At 30.6% G+C, this 21,633-nt stretch overlaps 1 protein-coding gene across 1 annotated transcript; it reads right to left on the reverse strand.

Annotated features, from left to right (window-relative positions):
• Positions 1-232: 232 nt before the first annotated feature.
• On the reverse strand, positions 233-21,060 carry LOC128554713 (uncharacterized). Its single transcript, XM_053536025.1, has 3 exons — positions 20,947-21,060; positions 7,984-8,102; positions 233-2,074 (listed from the first exon to the last, which is right to left on the reverse strand). The coding sequence occupies exons 2-3, from the start codon at positions 8,092-8,094 to the stop codon at positions 386-388; spliced, it is 1,800 nt and encodes a 599-aa protein (XP_053392000.1). The 5' UTR covers positions 8,095-8,102; positions 20,947-21,060; the 3' UTR covers positions 233-385.
• Between the last annotated feature and the right edge of the window lie 573 nt (positions 21,061-21,633).

Below are 21,633 nucleotides of genomic sequence, written 5' to 3' on the forward strand. Positions count from 1 at the left end.
AAGAAGAAGTATCACGGCGATAAGAAAGATGACATTTTTTGTTATGTGTTAACCCTTCCCGCGGTTTTCTGTGATATGTTTCCATTATCTTTCGCCTTTAGTGTGTGTAAGTCTCTTTAAATAGAATATGGTATAAACAATACAGATGCAATATAACTGATAACAAGTGTCGATACATTCAACAAGCATAATTAAAGCAAATCACCTATTATATCAACTTCTAAGAGTGAAAGAAATTCCAAGAAATATTTTATTCGTATACAATATAAAACCTGACAGCACAAATTAAAATTGTTATGAAAGTGAATACCACATTTTAACTAACATTATGGACGCATGAAGATGCCATTTTCCTAAATAATAGTATGTAACACTCAAGTAAGCGTCATGGAAATATTTGTTTGAATGGCAAATCGCCATCGGCTTTATATCTATCCAAACAGTCGTGGCTACCTTGCTCTTTGCATGTCAAAAATATTTTTTTTGTGTAGTTTCCAGTAAACCTCCAGTGTTCAACATGTTGATATATTTCTTTGCCGTACCTATTTCTCATGGATAGTCCAGGATTTCTTTGAACATTTACCCATTGTCCATCAAACAATATTTTCGTTGGTGGAAAACCGGCTTTGATAAGTGTATCACTGTCCAAGACATGTGTTCCTAAAAAATCACCGTAGAAACCTTGGTAATTGGAGGAAAAATCTTTTGTATTACTCTTGTTAGTGCAACAGAAGGATGAAAAACTAGCAACTTCCAATTCTGGTGTCTTCTTGAAAGCACTTTCAAGTCTCTTGCATTTCGAACAGTTTGTCGCTAGAAATTTTATATCGAAGTCATATTCCCACGGGAGAACTTTTCCAAACTTTACAGCACCTAACAAAGTGCCTTCTTGGAGTTCACATATGACACCGGTTTCTTCACAAATTCGCATTATAGTCTTTATGCCATTACTTACATTCTGCAAAGTACATAGCGACAGTGATTGTGAGGGCCTACTTGAAGTTTTTTGATTCTCACACACTCGAGTAAATTCAATGCCTTTAGGTGTAATCACTTTGTATAGGTCCCACTTTTGTGCAAACTTTGCCAAATTTGAATGCAAAATTTCAATTTGATTATTGACATAAAACATTGCGTCCGGGCACACCACAGTTTCTTTTCCTTTTTGGAAAAGTTGGAGAAACCAGTCTTCGTATAATCCATTGTTTTCGTCAAACTCTTGAAACATATTTTGTTTCAAGTAACTGGTTGTTGTAACAAAAGGTCCCTGTATATAATCACAAAACACACACTCGTGGAAAGACTCGTCATAACCTTCAATATATTTCAAAGTATAATTTCGATAAACAATTTGAAAACAACCCTTTGTCCAATATCCATTCGAATCACGAATTGAGCCTCCAGCAGCGACCACATTCAAACTTTCTATTTCTCTTATCAGTCGTTCTAATCTAGAATCATTTGTTATAGTATCTGTATTCCTTGCGACTAAAACATACGGTGTGTTCACCTTTTTCATTAATTTGTTTAGCGCCTCTCCCTCTGATTTACCATTTAACTGAAATATGTTGACCAAGGGATATTTTGATTTCAGATAATTTGGAAACTTAGCAGATTTTACTGCTATTAAAGTACTAATATTGTTCATTGTTTCATATACAGAGGAAAGAAATTGATCTAGTTCAGCCCCCTTAGATTCTACATCATCTGGTTTTACAATAATATATTTGATTACAGTTACAAGACTTGATAAAGATACGCCATAATCACATCTGTCGGTCACAAATCCGAAACCAGCACCTTTGAAAGTTTCTGAACAAATATGTAAGGGTTTCATGTTAAATCTTTCAAACACTTTTTGTGAGTCAACATTTATATCTCTAAGTATACTATTTAAAACAGATACAGCATCACGCAAATATTGCGAAGTTTTCGATCCTCTGACGTGTTTTTGTGCGCTAAGGATGAATTTTGCCAGAATTGTTATCTTTTCGTTCGTTCCTGATTTTGCGAGATCATCAATGTTAATTTGAAGAGGAAGGCGACTAGTCCGATCGCTATCAAGTTTTTTTTGCTGAAAGACAAGTGACTTTTACAATTTAACCGGTAATATTATAATTAATGATCATTGTGTTGAATGCATATCACACAAATTTACTGAACTGGGTTATATTTCCCAATTAGCATTATTATCATATTTTATCAAGATTTTATGAATCTTGCCTTAGATATAAATCAGAAAGGTCAGAAATTGGCACACATTTATACTATATTTTTCAGTATATAAAAACACATGTCTTCTTCATGTTGTTCGACAAAAAGTAGTAGAGATTCATTTCTTTATAGACGTTAACATATCAGTATGATCAAAAGTTACTTCTGAATATAAAAATATAAAAAACGAGTTACTTAATCAAGATAATAATATCCTACTTATTTTGTTTAAGCTTTTTGAAGTCTTAAGGTTAACTATGAACGCATGGTGATATGCATAATAGGTCACAAGCAAATTTCTTTCATTTGTACATTTTGTACATTTTGACTTACTTACCACATAAGCTATTTTAATGAAAGAATATACTTTTATGTATAGATCATTCCTGTATTTCTTAAAAGCAAATTACATTTAGATTGCTCAGAAGGCCATTCCTATTGTGAAGGCAAATGCACGTCAATGTAACCTGGTAAAAAAATAATAGAAAACCGAAAAGAAATGACCCTAAAGGCTAAATTGGTCGGAAGTCTGAACAATACATATACTGGCTGCACCTCCGATCAGCGGTCACTTAGCTTAAGTGGTCAAATTGTCTGCTTCCCTTGGCTGGCTGCTTAAGACAGGTTAGACTGTATTAACAAGAAAACTGTAGTTTTCTTTTGCTTGCCAATCATTATATTAATATTTCTGAAGTAAAGTCATGCATGCGCAAACAAACAAAAAACTACAATACTGTTGTTCAGTATCTCATGGATGAAGACTGTTTTGATTCATCTGCTGAGTCATTCATTGTAGAAGTCAGATTTGAAATTAAGACTAATGCAATTAAAATTAGAATTTCAAGAGAAAGAGAATGGGAGAGAGAATGAAAGAATACGGTTAGAAGAGAAAAGTTAGAAATTGAGAGATAGAGAGAGAGAGAGAGAGAGAGAGAGAGAGAGAGAGAGAGAGAGAGAGACAGAAGAAGAAGAAGAAGAAGAAAAACTAATGCAATACGAATTTGAAATGTAAAAGTTAAATTGGAACGTAGAAGTGCAGAAATTCCAGATTCTTGTCACTTTGATGTCACAAAACATGCTAGGTAAGTTCCAACTTTTCAAGAAAAAGAAGCTGTCAAATATTTCATGCATGTTGAAAAAATAGCTAAAACTCTTAAATGGCCTAAGGACATTTTGAGTCTTTTTTTTTACACATCTGCCTGTAAAGCAAAGCTCAAATCATGATCATTTAAAAAAATAATCTTGAAAAGTTATTAGCTGGTTCATTAGGCTTACCGGCAAAAATTTCTAAATTGTTGAAAGGAGCCTGACCTGATCCATATTGAATTTGCCTGAGTTAAAGAACTGTTTTTATAGGTGATGTGCATCGAAGAAGAAAGGTACTACTTATGACAAATATAGGCAGTTAGTATTAAGTGAAAAAGGTAAAAAAGTGCTTTGGCACCGACGTCAAAACAACCTTGTATAAAAACATGTTGAAATTTAGAAGAGGCTGCTAGATTGGCTAATGATAATACATAAACGCATAACATTTCTCTAAACAAACCTAATTATTTGAACAAGAAACGATATTTTCCACAAAATAATTCTAGGTTCTCATCTGGTAATAATTCATATGCAGTAAGTTCTAAAAAAATAAAATTTTCAGGTAATACAACTGCTGAAAATTCAGGTAATAACTTGTTGAAAATCACTTGTCTCTAGCTACCTGCAGTTATTGCAGAAAACCTCGACACAATATCTCGCAATATTTTTCTTTAAGAGCAAGCAGGGAAGAGATGAGGTAAGGCCCAGAGGTCTTACCTCTTTGAAGTCTTAACCCCAGCCTTGATTTGATATAAATACTGTCATAGGGGTCACGTACACTGATTCTGATTCATTTATGGAGGTTAATGAGCCATTTATGTCTGAATGTTCTATATCACTTACCTGTTATTCTACTCAGTCTACTCTAATTAAAATCCTAAGGGAGCTTTTCAATCTCTTATTCGTGCAGATGTTCTGCCTTTTTCTGAGAAGATTTTTTCTAGTACTAATATATTTATTATTGGAGTGAAGTGTGGTTTTATTTCTGTACCCTCCATAATATTTGTTTCACCTCAGATTTGCTTACTGGCCCCGTGACTGTGGATGTGAGACTTGATTCGCCATTTAAAGCTGTCTATTTACTGTTAGGAAATGACCTGGCTGGAGAAAAGGTTGTGGTAAATCAACTTGTAACTGATACACCTTGTTTAGCTCTAAAACCTGGTCCGGTTGAACAAGAAATTGCTGACCTTTACCCTTTCTTGTGCAGTTACCCGTTCTGTGGCTAAGAAAGCCATTGCGAGTCATCTTCTGTCATATATTGATTTTTTTCTAATACTTTTATCAATGGACCGTTTAATTCTGAGACAGATGAATATGAATCTATTCCTTAAAACTGTCTGTTCAAAAAGAGATTCTGACAACTTCTCTGATCATTCTCAAGGTCACAGCTGGTCCAGGAGCAGAGCAATGGTCCTGAAATTTCGTTATTATTTCAAAAGGCTATAATTGAAGAAAAAGCTTCACAGGTTCCTGTGTGCTACTTTGTTAAACATGGAATTTTGATGAGAAAATGGCGACTACCAGATGTCCCTGCTGATGACAAATGAACAGTTAATTAGACATTGTGGTCCAAAAAATTTATCATTAGGAAATTCTTTCCCTGGCTCATAAAACGCCCTTGTCAGGAGATTGCGGTGTAAATGAAACATTTCAAAACATCTTGAATTATTTTGTATTGACATAATTTGAAATCTAATGTGCCCCAATTTTTGTTGGTCTTGTCACACATGTCAAATGGTAGGCACACCTAATCAGAAAAGACCTAAGGCACATCTTCAGCCAATACCCGCATTTAATGAATATTTCAGTAGAATCATAGCAGACTGTGTTGCTCCCTTGCCAAAAAAAAAAAAAACAAATCAGGGAACCAGTACCTTGTAATAGTAAGGTTTGCTTCAACAAGGTTTCCTGAAGATATTCTTTTACGAAACATTGAAGTTTTATCACTTGCTAAGGCTTTAGCTATTTTTTTCACATTTGATTGTCTCCCATAGTCTGTACAGTCTGACCAAAGTTCTGATTTTATGTCTAGCATTTTTCAACACGTATTATATAGCTTAGTAATAGAACAATACAAATCCTCAGCCTATCACATAGAAAGTCAAGTTGAATAAGAACGATTTAATCAAACATTGAAAAATACCAGAACATACTATTTTTATACAGAGAAGGACGAAGGTATTCACTTTTTGCTATTTGCAGTCAGCGATGATTTACAAGAATCACTGGGCTTCAGTCTATTTGAATAAGTGTTTGATCACACTGTCCGCGACCATTAAAATTACTTAAAGAGAAATTTCATTAAAAAATGACAGTTCCTTGAATATGTTTTTGACTTCAGAACTAAGTTGACAAAAGCTTGTAAACTGGCACGTTCAAATTTGCAATCTGCTCAAAACAGAATGAAATCAAGATATGATCAATGTGCTGAAGAAAGAACTTTTAAGCTAAAAGAATACATTAGTATCAGTTTACCTGTTTATGAGGAAATTGAAAATTCAGCTGAACATGAAACGGAAAAAAACATCGGCACTGTGCATGGTCAAATAAATCTTCATAATTGAGATATTTTTCAACACGTGGATAAAAAACTTTTACATTTGGAACCTTAAGAGAATAGCTGAAACAACACATCTATCCATGAATATGAACTAATTCATTTCCAATACCTATAATTGATGATTGTATCGATAAAATTGGTCAGGCAAAATTGTAACAAAATTTGGTTTGCTAACAGGATTTGACAATATCCTCTTACTGAAAACGTTAAACAAGTTTCAGCCATGGTAACACTGTTTGGATTGCTTCATTTAAGTTATGCCTGCAACATTTCAAAGACTTGTAGATTCAATAATTTCTGGACTTAATGCATGTGATGGATATATTGATGATGTCATCATACTTTACGACACTTGGGAAAATCATCTGCAGACCATCAGGATATTTTACTGGAGAGTTAGTGAAGCAAAATTAAAAATTAATCTGTCAAAAGTGAATCTTGTTAAGCTTTTGTTACATTTTAGGTCATGTTCTTGGACAGGGTCAAGTAAAATCTATCGATCCTAAGGTTACATCAATCTGTGATTGTCCAGTTCTAACCAATAAAAGACAAGTTATGCATTTCCTTGGTATGTCTGGACAATCACAACTTTTATCAAACTTTCTTTTTCTTTAGGTGGGGTGGTTTTATGCATAGATCATTTTCTCCTGAGTCAAACATTGCTTTTAAACATCTTCCTGTATTTCCTATAAAATTCTACTATATTTCAGAATATTCTATTGTGTAATAAATATTGATAAATAGTGTATATCAGTAAATTTTATAAAAAAATGTCCTTGATTTTTTGCAGTATGTTCTTTTTATTGTTAGTGTTACATGAAAATTCCGGAATCGTCCATTGTAAAATATACAGTCAGATGTTTTAAATTAGAACCTGATAACCTAAGAAGCTAGACTGTAGACATTGATGAAACGTTCCTGTATTTCATAAAAAAAAATGATTACCGGATTTTAAATATTGAAAAGAATTATTTGAGGGTCTTAAAAACATTCTAGAATTAAAACTTTATCTTTGAAGAGAGGGATTATATATTTTGGATATGACTTTTGAACTGTTTATATGAAATATTTAATTTATTCTAACTGGATTTAAATTTGATCTGGACAAGACTGGGACAAATTTTTTTACAGCTCTTTGTCATTTTAAAAAGTATATGTATTTAAACATTAATTCACCAATAAAATTGTGTTATTGTTAATAGTTGCTGGTTTGCCTTTCTGTAATTTTTATCTACTGTAATAAGCAATTGTTACCCTTTGACGTAACAATACGTAATTAGATCTACAAGAATATGATGTTAAGATTCTAAAGATATTCTTTTTTATGGGGGAGGTAAACGTCGCACCGAAACAATTACAGGTGATATGGCGACTTCCCAGCTTTTGGTGGTAGTGGAAAACCCAAGGTGCCCCTCCTTGCATTATTTCATCACGAGCGGGCACCGAGGTAGAACCACCAACCTTTCGTAAGCCAGCTGGATGGCGTTCTCTTATGATATTCTCCTGCTTAAAAACTTTCGAAACAGCTCAAAAATTGCAAGAAGAATAGGTGTTGGGCACCATGCATCTGAAACATGTATTTAAAAAAACCCTTTAGTAATATATTTGTATTTACTTTCTAGATGATAAAATGTGCAATGTCAAAAATATCTTATTTCAGGTACGGCATATCATAATGTATATTTGTCATAAACAAATATCAAGAAAAAGTGTGACTACTTGAAAATTTTGCATCTTATATCAGTAAAAAATATTTTTCCATTACAGCTTCTTTTTGTTGTGGGCCTGCTGTGTACATGCGTGGCTCTGGGTTGTTTTTGGTGCTCTGTGCTTCCGAGAAATCTACCCTTACCTATTATCTTTTATATTGATTGTTCGTCACAACTAGAATTTTAATGTAATGTTAAATTTGCAATTAGATTCATAATCTCATACTAATCTGAGGCTGAATAGGACCACTCACGTGATAATGAAATTAAGTTCGACCTTAAATATGACCTACACCTGCATCGGGAGTTTCTTTCAAAGGAAAAAGCACAACCTTTTTATAAAAGATTTGATTTTCAAAACAAATGCCGACAGTGAGTTTTTGGCGTCAGCATTGGATGAAAAACAGTTACCGTTTCCAAGTGGTTATTTTGCAATAACGATCTGTAAACTGGTATTGAAAATATAATGCACGCAACTATGGCACAGAGACACGTCTTCCTGTTTAATTCCAAACCGAACATTTTGCAGTCTGAAAATATAACAAAAGATTAAAGCCAAGCACATTTCATTACTTAGTACGTTTACAAATTTAATTGTCATACAATGTTCTTAGAAAATATTTTTTCAGACGTGCTTATTTCCTGCGTAAGTTCTACTTGCTCAAGCTATGAAGCGATTTTAAGAATAAGCTAAAAAGATAAATTTGAGATAGGCATGACAAAATAGCGTAATTAAATTTTAGAACTGAAAGGGGTGTTGCAAAAACGAGTACAACGAACAAAAGAGGTAAAAAATACATAAAAATGATATAATTTATATAATTCAAAAACAGCAAAAGCAATGTAACTTACCAAAAATAAAGTTCGATTTTGTCTCTATATATCTAAAGAGATGATAATTCAATGTGGGAAAACGACGGGACAAGTATATCTATTAACCAAGTATAAAATTAAAACATATGAAAATAAATTCTGAGTGTACGTTAAGATCCTTGATAGTTTATCTTGTTCTGTGACTAAATTAAACTAGAAAGAGTTAAATCACGTTTTCATTTTACTCTCAAGTTTATTTACATGCTAATCCTTACTTAAGGGTTACTGTTGAAACATGTTTACAAAATCTCAAGGTATAGAATAAGTTTAAAGGCAACCATAAATGTGTGAATTTCATTTGTGCAAAGAAAACAGTAAAGTACTGGTACACGGGGCCATCAGACGTGCTTATAATCTAAGTATTATGTTGCACTTACCAGGTTTAATGTCACGTCTGTTTGCTTGATTAAAAGATTTAAATGAACTCTCCAAATTTTACAGGTTAATGCACATTAAAAGTAAACATAATTACTACAAAAATGTAATGAAAAAGTATAGACCTTTGAATGTTAAGTCATACCTCACCAAAGTTGTAAAATTATATGGATTATATATGCTATTAATGGACGTTGCATTTTTGATCAATTTTTCATATGAAACATTATACACATTGTTATATGGCGATGTTAAATGTCGGGTATACTCTTCCTGAATTGCCACCACGCCAGACTTAAAAAGTAATTGCACATCTGTAGCAAATCTAGACATTTGGAAATAAAATCAAACACAAAACTTACGAACAAATGCTGATATGAGACAAGTACAAAAGCCGAACTTAATAAACTTATCTAAATAGTTTGCAAAGAGGTCAACAGTCAGTAGTATAAGAAATACCGCTTTTGGCGCAGTTTGACCTCATTTTGACCACTGCTCTTGACCTAAACTAACCACGGTTGACCAATTCAAAAAATAAAAAATAAAAACACAGGTTTTAACAAATTACTGTGAATACCTCGAGTTTGGCAAAATTAAACACTTCTGTCAAACTTCTGCCAAATTTCTGCCTAGGAGGCAGCAATGTGTCAGTGTCTGCCACTTTGGCAAAACTTTGGCAAGGTTATTTAATGTATTTAAATTTCATAAAACACTTATATTTAAATTTTTGCCAAATTTCTGCAACGGAGGCAGCAATGTGTCAGTGTCTTCCACTTTGGCAAACTTTTGGTAAAACATTGGCAGGTTGTTTTAATTGATAAAGTGTAAAGGTATCGGTTTTATTTTTAATTAGTAACTACATTATTAGTTTTTGAATAATTTTAAATACATATAATATAAATGAGTTTACAAAATAAAATATATTGTTTGAAAGAAAGAAAATTTACTGATAATATAAATCCTCATTATGTTACAGCAAAAAAAACAAAAAACGGTAAAAAATATGATGGCTACCTGTTCATATTGTGGAAAAATGAAATCAAAGTTTGTTAAAAGTACAGGAGGTAATTTAGATATTCATAAAGCAATGTTACCTTTATTACCTAAGAAAAGTGTAACACTCCCAGGATATAAGTATTGTGGACAAGGAAATCCTTTAGATAATGGAACTACTGTTAATGAAATAGACGCAGAATGTATGGACCATGTCGTTTACTATGACAGTGGTGTAAAAAAATGGTATATGTGACAAGCTAATGCTTTCCAACATAAACAACACTCAATCAAAAATATTTGGAGAAAAGATTGCAAATCATTTAGCTGTAAAACCAGCAATTAAAACGAAATACAAACTTGGGCTCGGAAAAAAGTAAAAAAAAAATAAAACGGGAAACGGGGGTAGAGTTTTTACTTGGACGTCAGTTCTTGGGAGCTAAAAGCTTACTCAAAAAGACCCCCGAAATAACATGGAGTGATAAATTAGCAGAACTATTATATAAACCAATTAAACGAAGATTTTTTAAACGAAGAGTGATAGTTAGTGACATTGATGATATTTGGTCTGCTGATTTAGTTGATATGCAAGCTTTTTCAAAATATAATAAAGATGTGAAGTACTTATTAACCGTCATTGACGTGTTTAGCAAATATGCTTGGGTTATTCCATTAAAGAATAAAACTGGGGAATCTGTTACTGAAGCATTTGATACAATAGTTTTAGAAGGTAGAACACGTACAAATGTATAGGTAGATGAAGGAAAAGAACTTTATAATATAAAGTTTGAATCATTTTTGAATAAAAAGATTAACATGTATCATACAATAAATAAAAGAAAAGCTGTAGTAATCGACAGATTTAATAGAAGTTCAAAAAATATAATGTGGATATATTTTACAGCAAATAGTACTTACACCTACTTAGATAATTTGCAGGATATGGCTGGTAAATATAAGAAAACAAAACAAAACAAAACATTCTAGTATAAAAATGATACCTATTGAAGCCAGTATAAACTTAAATAAAGGTAATGTTTACTTTAATTTATATAGTAATTTAAAAATACCAAAGAGTATACCAAAGTTTAAAATTGGTGATCGAGTTCGCTTAAGTAAACTTAAACGACATTTTGAAAAAGGATATACACCAAACTGGACAGAGGACATAATTATAATTTATGGAATTAATAACACAAATCCAAAAACATATACTATTAACGATTGGAATAATGAAATAATTCAGGACTCATTTTATGAGCAATAACTTTTACCTACTAAACAAGAGGTTTTTTAAAAAAGAAAAAGTTATTAGACGAGACTATAAGAAAAAAGCAAGCTTCAGTAAAGTGGAAAGGTTATAGTGAAAAATTTAATAGCTGGCTGCCATTTAGTGAATCGGAAGAAGTTTAATCTATATAAATTAAATTTAACAGAAATACATAATATAAATGAGTGATAACAATCTAATTTCTAATGGAATAGAAATAGAAACAATAGATCAGTTAATTATTCACTTGAATAAACTTGCTGCTGCTTATAGAAAAAAATATCAATGTTGTGGAAGATTAAATACAGGATTACAAATTACAGCAGGTATCTTTGGTTGCTCGGCTTCACTAGCACTTGTTCCTGCTATTCCTATATTTGTTGCATTTGCTGGCGCTGTTCCATCAGTAATTACTATATTTATTAATAGGCTAAAAGTTGAAGACAAAAAAAGCTATTTTAAAATTACATCATAAAAAAGATAAAACAACTAATATCAAAAGCACACATTAGAAAATTAGGTAAAGACGATGAGAAAAATTGTTATTCAGGATATTTTTACAATACTGTTAGAAATGCAGAAAAAAAAAACTATTCAATGTCTCTTTAAATGCATATGAAGGAATATCAACTGAACTGATTTAGAAATAAAAAAGAAGAAGAGTTGTATCAAATTAAGATTGCTGAACTTATTTTTTTTTACGTGCGTTTTAAAAAGACTTTTTTCTATAAGTATATTAAATAAATGGTTAATAGAAAGGTAGATATTTAGCGATGATTATAAAAGGCATGTGATTCATAAATTACACAATGTTATAGATCCTTATCTTTTTAAAGGCAGTATACAAAGGGATATAGATTTATTTGAATGGGATTGTGGTTGTTTAATGTCAGTGCCTCCAGCAGTGCCTTTAGCAGAAGAGCGAAATAATGAAATATTATGTGATTTTCCCAGACCAAAAAATCATCAAAACAATCCTAAAAAAGATAATTGCAACCGGTTGTGACACTAATGAAGAAAAAATATGTAAAAGCACATACACAGCATCTAAAGACCTTCATATAAATTCTGGGTTAATAAAAATGTGCTGTGTAGGGAAAAACGGAGTAAAAAGTGTAAATTCGAAAACAAATGGGAACAGATATAAACTTAAATATTTATTAACTGCAAACAGCCGGGGATTGGAATCCACCTCTTTTTAAACTTTATTTTTTTGCCTAATGATTTTTTATCTGATTATAATATATCTGTTTGTTTGTTTGTTTTCAACAGTATTTCAGTTTTGTAACAGCGGGCAGTTAACCTAACCAGTGTTCCTGTATTCTGTACCAGTACAAACCTGTTCTCCGGAAGTAACAGCAAAATTCCCCAAATGAATCAGAGGTGGAGGACTCATGATTTCAGACTGAATGTGATTTATCAAATAGTCACGGAAAACATACGCCCCGCCCGAGGATCGAACTCGAGACCCCTAGCTACTGAGCTAAGCGGACGGGTAAATATAATATATATAGATGGTTGTTAGGGAAATTGAGAGGTCTTTAAATCAATATATTAAGAAATTTGAAATTAAATTTACATACAGACAAGATCCAAAAAATCAGTTATAATTAAATATAGAAGACTCATTTGATATTCTTGAATCTGAACTTGAAACTTTAAAAGGTATAAAAATAAATGTTGTTTTAAAAATAACTTTCGCCAAAAAATAAGTAAAACAGATACAATATATTAATTATAAATAGGACTGGTAATTGGATTTCGGAAGGAAGTGGCTGAAGAATAGTTTCAGTTGATGCCCATTAAATAAATAGATATAAATATACCCCGCTGGCTGCTTCTAGTTACATACAATTACCAAAACAATTAAAACATCCGAAGAAAGGATTAATAAATATAAAGAATGATGATAATGAATGTTTTAGATGGTGTCATTTAGCTTACAAATTTCCTGTTGAAAAAGATCCTCAAAGAGTTTCAAATTACAAAAAGCATATAAAAACTCAATTATAAAGGAATAAAAACATGATGTTTGGATAAAAGACTTTAATAGATCAATGTTTGGCAAAACCAAAGATCAACATATAGATTGTGGTTACAGTTATAAAGTTGTTTGTTGTTATGATTCTCACTATACTAAGCCAACACATGTTTACAGATGTCCTAATGCAGTTTATAAATTGATTTAAAAATAATGCTTGAGGAAGAAGAATATTGTAAGCAATTATTTAATGAAAACTTTAAAAAAGATTTGAAAACGTCTAAAAAGATGAAGCTTTATTTAAAACACAAACCTCTTGTCATATTTATGGGAAAGAATATAAGGAAAATGAAACCAAAGTAAGAGATTATTGTCATACAACAGGAAATTTTAGAGGAAGTGCTCTTCAGAATGTAATATTAATTTTAGACTTACACATAAAATTCCTGTTATTTTTCATACTTTAAGCGGTTATGATGGCAATTTTATTATGCAACAAATAGGAAAATTTAAAAAAAAGAAATTAATGTTATTCCTAATAATATGGAAAGATATATGGCATTTATGGTAGATGATTTGATTTTCAGAGATAGTTTTCAATTTATGTCTCAACCATTGGATTACTTAGTAAACAATATTCCATAATTGAAGTACACTTCTCAAGAATTTGATGGTGATAACATTGATTTATTAAAAACAAAAGGCGTTTATCCATATGATTACATGGATTCATTTAAAAAATTCAAAGAAACATAATTACCTCCTAAAGAAAAATTTTATTCAATTTTAAACGAAAAGCATATAATCCGGCAACGAATATGAGCATGCTAAAATGTTTGGAATAAATTTGAAATAAAAACAATTAGGAGAATATCATGGTCTATATTTAAAAACTGACCTATTACTTTTAGCTGATGTTTTTGCAAGTTTTAGAAAACTATGTTTCGAATATTATAAACATTTCCCTTACCATTACTTTAGTAGTCCTGGTTTAGATTGGAATGCAATGTTAAAAATGACTGGAATAAATCTGGATTTAATAACGGATATTGATCTGTATCTTTTTTTTTGAAAAGGGACTTAGAGGAGGAATTAGTTATATAGCTAATCGTTACAGCAAAGCAAACAATAAATATATGAAAGATTATGATCCTGAATTAGAAACTAAATACATTATGTACCTCGACGACAATAACCTCTACGGTTTGGCCATGTGCCGACCTTTACCCTCTGGAAATTTTATATGTGTCACTCCAAAACAATATAATAAGTTAACTGCAAAATGTAAAACTAACTTTATAATTGATTGTGATCTTGAATATCCGAAAGAATTACATAATATTCGCAATGATTATCCCTTAGCTCCTAAAAAGATACTCATTAAAGGTCAATGGCTTTCGAGTTAAAGTAAAAACATTAAGAAAGAATTTAAAATAGGGAAATGTAATGTATAAAAATTTAGTTCCAACTTTAAAGCAAAAAGCAAAACTATGTTTTCCATTTTAAAAATCTTGAATTATATAACCAATTTGGACTAAAAATAATAAAAAATACACAGAATATTAACTGACGAAAGTTCTTGGTTAAAAGGATATATTGATTTTCATACTCCAAAAAGATCTAAAGCAAATAATTATATTGAAAAAAAACTTTTTTAAACACATGAACAGTTCTGTATTCGGTAAGACGATGGAGAATTTACGCAAAAGAATCAATATGAAATTAACACATGATGAAAATCTTTTATTGAAGTATACAGCAAAACCTTCATTTGTTAGTTCAACAATACTTAATAAGAATTTGTTTGATATTCATAGAATAAAAGAAAGTTTATTATTAAACAGACGTTGTTATGTTGGAATATGCAAGCTAGATTGATCAAAATATTTAATGTATGATTTTCATTATAATTATATGAAGGAAAACTTTAAAGGTAATTGTAAATTATTATTCACTGACACTAATTTATTATGTTATGAAATAAATACTAAAGATGCATATGAGGATTTTTATGAAGATTCAGAACTGTTTGATAATAGTGATTATGATAGGAATTCAAAATTTTATTTCGATAATAATAAAAAGTAATTGGAAAATTCAAAGATGAAGCTGCCGAAATTCCCATTGTTGAATTTGTTGGATTAAGAAGTAAAATGTATTCATATTTATTAGAAAATGAAGTTAACAATAAAAAGATGTAAAGGAATTAAAAAACATGTTGTAAAGAAAACATTTCATGAAAATTACAAAGATACCTTAAACCCAAAGTAACCATACCTTTAAAGTTATTCTTTCTGATAAGCAGAATCTTTCCAGTTATGTTATTACTAAACAATTTTATCATGTTATGACGATAAAAGATATATTATTGATAATGGTATTAATACAGTAGCTTATTGTAGAACCATAAATTGTTAATTGAATATTCTTAACGTTAAAACCATCTATAGAGATTATATCATTCATTTTAAGTTGATTAGCACAATTAATAGAAGTAGATTCATTTTTGTTCTCTTATTTTTTGCATTATAACTATGAAGAACTTTGTTTGAAATTTTTAGTTCCAATTTAACATCTCCTTTATCTAATTTAATTGCATCTATAAGAATAATTAAAATGCAAATTTGTTTGATTGTTACATTATTATCATTTTGAACTAAACCAGGATTAGCATTACTAATTTTCCATTGAAATAATCCAGCAGCATTTTCTGTTGCAGATGTTAAATACGAAGGAGATTTTCTTACTATTTGTCTTTCTATTCTATTTACTTTTTCATTTTCTATTACATCTGGATAAATTCTAAACCGTATTCCTTTGCTTGAATTGATTTCAATTTTTCCTTAAAAACCTGTATTGTGTTATTAACGTCACGTATTATATACTCATGTCTGTTTGTGCAATCACAATCCCACCAGTTAAAATAAAACGATTTAATATTTTACCAGAGTATTCAATGATAATATTTATTTCAATTATGTAATCCCCATCTTCTCGGATATTAAATATATATACATTTTTTAATAAAACTTTTATAATCTATAATCTTATTAACTCGTATTCCAATTATTGCAAAACAATCTGCGGCCTATAATACCTTGTGTTGTATCTGTTTATCTTAATATAATCCTCCTTTAAGGATCGTTACATGTAGTTGTCTGCTATTGTAATGTACAAAAAGAAACACTCCACGATTTACTTTTTCTAGTTATTTTTCTATTGATTTATAATTTTCATTAAGTTTAAGAATTACTTCAGCCAAATCATCAACTCGTTTTGTTGTAGCAACTTCAAAAGCAGATACTTTGTCAACAGTATTTTTGTTTTAGCTTATCCTGTTTCTTGTTTCAAAAAAAAAATTCTTACTTTTTTTTTTTCTTCTGCATTAGTGATAATTGCTTCAGCATTAGAGGTAATTGATTCTCCTTGTTTAACTGACTTTTCAACAAAATCAAGTTCATTTTTCTTTTTCAATTTTAGCATTAAATTTGTTAATATCTTTTTGTAATATTTCTGTAAGTGTAGTTAATTTTGCGTACTTTATATTGTGACGTTTGTTGACAGTACTTATCCAGATTTCAAGTTGTTTCTTCAAATGTTCTGAGTTAGAACTTTTTCTAAGCCTATTTAATGCTGTGTCATGATCATCACCTCTTTGTGAAGCTATCTTTTCGAGTTTTGATTTATATTCTGCAAGTTTATTTGAAAATGTGTCTAACAAATCTTGATTCTTTTCTGTAAAGTCAGTATTTAGTTTATTTATTTCTGATTTCACTTCTAACTGATACATATTTTGTATCTTTTCCTCGGCTTCAACAATCTTGTCTTTTAGTTCTTCATGTTTAATCAAACTATTATTTAATTCCTGCACTTGATTGTATAACTTTTCAAAATTGGTTCTGAAAACTTATTTCATCTATCTGTCAAATCAGATTTCTCTTCAAGTTCTTTAATAGAATCAACAATAGCTTTCATTTCTTCCTCAATTTGACCTTGTAATTGAACTATTAATGCTCGATTGTTTTTAAAGTCTTTTTCTAATTCTTCAAAATTATTCTTTACTTCTTCTTCGAGTGTCTGTTTTATACTTTTGATGTCTTCTAGATTATAGTCTTCTATTACACTTGATTTTTTTTAAACACAAACCGTCTTGAAACTGCATCACTGGGTTTATCTAGGTTGATTATTCCATTACCTCCCCTATCTAATGGTCTGTTCATTGTGTTATCAAGTTCCTTATTTTTATGAAGATATGAGTCCACGTCCTTTTTAAGGTTTTTGAATTGTTTTCAAGTGGCATTATCACTAAAATCAATATCAAATTTAACTTTGTACTACATCTTTAAACACTCCCATCTATATAATTCCCGTAAAGTTTTTGGTTTGTCAACATATAAGAAATCATGTTTTTGTTTGGTTGCATTAGCAAAAGAATCACGATTTATATTTTGCTCATTACAAATCATATCATTTTCCTTTTTACCTGGGCTTTCAAACAAAATATAGTGTGAACAGTTAATTCGGATATCTTTTGGTGTTTTTAGTAAGACTGACTTAAATAAATAACAGAACAGTTTTTGTGAAGTATTTGAATAAAATATTTTATAATTTCATTTTGAATTTTTTTTCTTCACATATAAAATCATCAAACATTGCTACTTTTTGATCTTCTGATTCGAAATTCTCACAAGGTTCAATTTCATTATTAGAATATTCAAGTATTTCATTTGGATCTATTTCATGTTTTTCTCCAAGTCTTAAGCATACAGGTATAATTTATTATAATATATAAGAGGTTTTCAAAGCATACGCATTAATACATTTGTTTTTTTTTTTAATCTGGCATAAAAGGATAAAATTGCTTAAATTTATTAGATTTATCACTTTTTGTATCATAATTAGGAATTTCCATTATATGATAATATTAAATTATCTTACAGTATCTTACATTATTATATAAATGCTAGCAAAACTTAAAGAAATGAGAGAAATAAACAACCTAGTTGAACAAAAAGTAAGAGCTAAAGGAGAAAAATTAATGAGAGAAAAATAGGAACAGCTACTAGCCGAGAAATGTATGGTGAAATTTATAAACCAATTACAGAAGGAACAGAAAGTCAAAAACAAAAATTGTCAAGTCAGTTGAAAGCATTGTTCGGTATTAAAGAGCAATTAGGCTAATTAGCGTTACTTCCGAAAAGTGTATCAGAAGATCTGACACAAGGTATTACTGAATTAACTAAAGAAATGCAAGAAGCAGAAAAATCCAAAAAACAAAAGGCAGAAAAATCTAAAACACAAAAAACAAACTATAAAACAACAACAAGACGGTGGGATTTTATGTATGCTGGCTGCTAGTCTCGGCATACCATTGATTACATTTTAGTTAAGTGGTAAGGGTTTTGCAAGCAACCGACAAGGGCAGGGTATACGGATTGATTCTCAGCGAAGACCTTACAAACGAATTCCTATAGTAAAAAAGATAAATAAAATTTTTAAACAAACCTATTTCTAACTTTGAAATTGAACAATGGGTAAAACAATTAAAATTTAAAAACTCTAGCGGTCTATTTAGTAGAAATAATTTACCAAAAACAAAAGGAACAAAGACAAAATCTTTGGAAAGTTACACTTAACCAAAGGTTGAATACGGAATTATAAATTTGGACAACTCTGTCGGATCCGGAACACACTGGGTATGTTATGTAAATAAAATATACTCTGACCCATTCGGTTTACCACCACCACAAGAAGTAATCAAATATATACCTGGAGTAAAGTATAGCAGCATATTATATCAAGACAAAACAAGTGTATTTTGTGGTTATCATTGTTTAATTTTCATAAAAATGTTACAAGATGGTATAAACATTTATGATTTATCGTATAAAATACTAAAAGTTAACAATGTTAAACAAAACGAACAAACAATTATAAATTATTTTAATAAAAAAGGGTAAAACTAAATGCCAGGTCAAAAGTGTTGTAAATTGTTTTCCAGTACTGATTGAAAATGAAACCGATACCTTTACACTTTATCAATGAAAACAACCATCCAAAGTTTTGCCAAAAGTTTGCCAAATTGGCAGACACTGACACATTGCTACCTCCGTTGCAGAAATTAGACAGAAGTTTGGCAGAATTGTTTTAATTGCAAAACTAGAGGTTTTCAAAGTAATTTGTTAAAACCTGTTGTTTTTTTGTTGTTGTTTTTTGGAATTGGCAAGCTGTGGTCAGTTCAGGTCAAAGGCAAGGGTCAAAATTAGGTCAAACTGTGCCAAAAACGGTATTTCTTTCTTATACTACTACAGTCATTGAAATATAAAGATTGTGACAAACTTTCGAAAACCTTATGCATTTCTTTTAAGTATCATTTCTTAACTTTGTTTTATTTGACTTCTTAAAATACTCTTCTTTGTTCGACAGACCGCGTATGCTAAGAAAACACTTTTATTGTTTCTTTTCTTCTAGTTGTTTATCATTTTGGAGAAATAATGCTATTTTACCAAACACATTATGCTAACTAACCACCTTAGTGGCCTGCCATTAATAGCTGTGTTGTACTTACATTAGGAATAATACAGATACATATGTAGTAGTAAAATCTGTTAAAAGCGTTATAGTCTGGTAAATAAATGTAATATTTGATTTAGACTCGGCATTGGATTGCATAGTAGATGTTTAATTGTATTCTGCTAGAGTATATGTTGTTATTGAAGAATCTGAATGATGTCTAAATATATCATGGAGTGGGATTCAGTTTATTGTTCATTTTATGCTTTATTTGATAAATGTAACATTTTCATTATACTTTTTAAACGTTCCAAAATTAATAGTCCTGTCAATCCTAAAATGACCTGGCATTCGATTGTATAGTAAATGTTTAATGGTATTCTGTTAGAAAATATGTTGTTATTGAATTATCTGAATAAGGCCCAGCTGGCATCATTGAGCATGTTGACAAATTCTAGATGGTGTCCAAGATGGCCGCCAAATCAGAAAAAAAAACACATCAGTGGTGCAAGAAATAACCTACATATTGCTTTTTGCGGATTGATTGATCTTTAAATGTTTCAAACATATTTATATATCATTATTTATTTATTAAGTTAATCTAAGATGGTCTCTAGGACGGCTGGAATTCAAAATGGGGGCTAAAATGGCCGTCGCGTTTGCCTTTTCGGCGTATTGTATTAACAAATCAAGTATGGTAATCAAATTTGTTGATATAAGTTTTGAATTATGTATAATATATCTAAATATCTAACACGATAAAGCACTCTACACCGGTTCTTTCAATTGCAGCTTGTCTGTTGACAATGCTCCTTATCGTGATTGTCTGTACATGGTTATAATCAAATGTCTAAATTCTTCCACCCAAACTTCAATTCTAGTAATAATGATTATTTTATAGTAATCAACTCCAATCATTTTTGAATTTTGTAAATGGTGACTATTAGATTAATCATGTATTCACAAACTCTGTCCATTTTGCAAGTTACAAAATATCAAGAAAGAAGCTATTTTAGAGAAAAATCAAGAAGATATTTATTTCAGACAAGCTAGTTTATTAAATTTACATGTAATTCGTATAACAATTGTAGGAAAGAAGCGATCAATCATTACGGATTCGCAGGAAACAGTGCGAAGAGTACCCTGAATCTCGTTTTGTAGTCCAAGCCCCTATCATGCTCTTAAAAAGTTAATGCATATATAGAAATCAATGGATTTCAATCTAAATGCCTTTTCTTGACAACATTATTGCCAAAACAAGCATCTGTTAACCGAATTTGTATTAAAATAGACGTTAGTGAAACTACACTCATTTCCCCTCATAAATCATAGTAAAAAAGATCCAATAGATGTACGCGGAAGAACTTACATATTCGCCAGCTTTGTTCTTAAGAGGGCTGTTAATAGTCTTCAGAACTTCTCGGCCTATTATCTCCTACTTGACTTTCAACATCTCACACAAATGTCTGTTACTACACATCTAAAATAAAACACATGCAAAATAATTTGAATAATAATATGAAAAATAATTGTTGTACTTACTTTTCAGTTAAGAAACTCTGTAAAATCGGAAAATAAACTCAAAGACATGTCCCATTCATACCGTTTATTCACTTTAACATTTTTTCTGAGTCCTTTGCTAAAATGAAAGCTCTTATTAAATGTATCTAAAGGAACGCCTGCACTCGCACCTGCAAGTCTATAGATGATTTTCACTCATTAACCTAAACTCACTTCCTACTACCGAAACATGAATTCTGTTAATAATGATAATTTTCAGTACAAATCACCGGCATCAGACCAGACAGAAGATGCCTCTGTACATGTTATACCCTATCTTTAGGTATATTGCAAGAACTATGGTCATGAACGGGAAAGTGCACTAAACAATTGCAATCGTACATTTCTCACTTAAAACGCACAGCTCGGTGAATTGGTACTAAGTATATTGAACAAACGATAATTTATTACGAAAGACCCGTCGTGACATTTCAACTTCATTATTTCATGATTTATGCTTCATGATTTCACGATTTCTAATTCATGAAGTCACGAT

Source organism: Mercenaria mercenaria, unplaced genomic scaffold, assembly GCF_021730395.1.
Source record: "Mercenaria mercenaria strain notata unplaced genomic scaffold, MADL_Memer_1 contig_677, whole genome shotgun sequence".
Classification (NCBI taxonomy): Eukaryota; Metazoa; Mollusca; class Bivalvia; order Venerida; family Veneridae; genus Mercenaria; species Mercenaria mercenaria.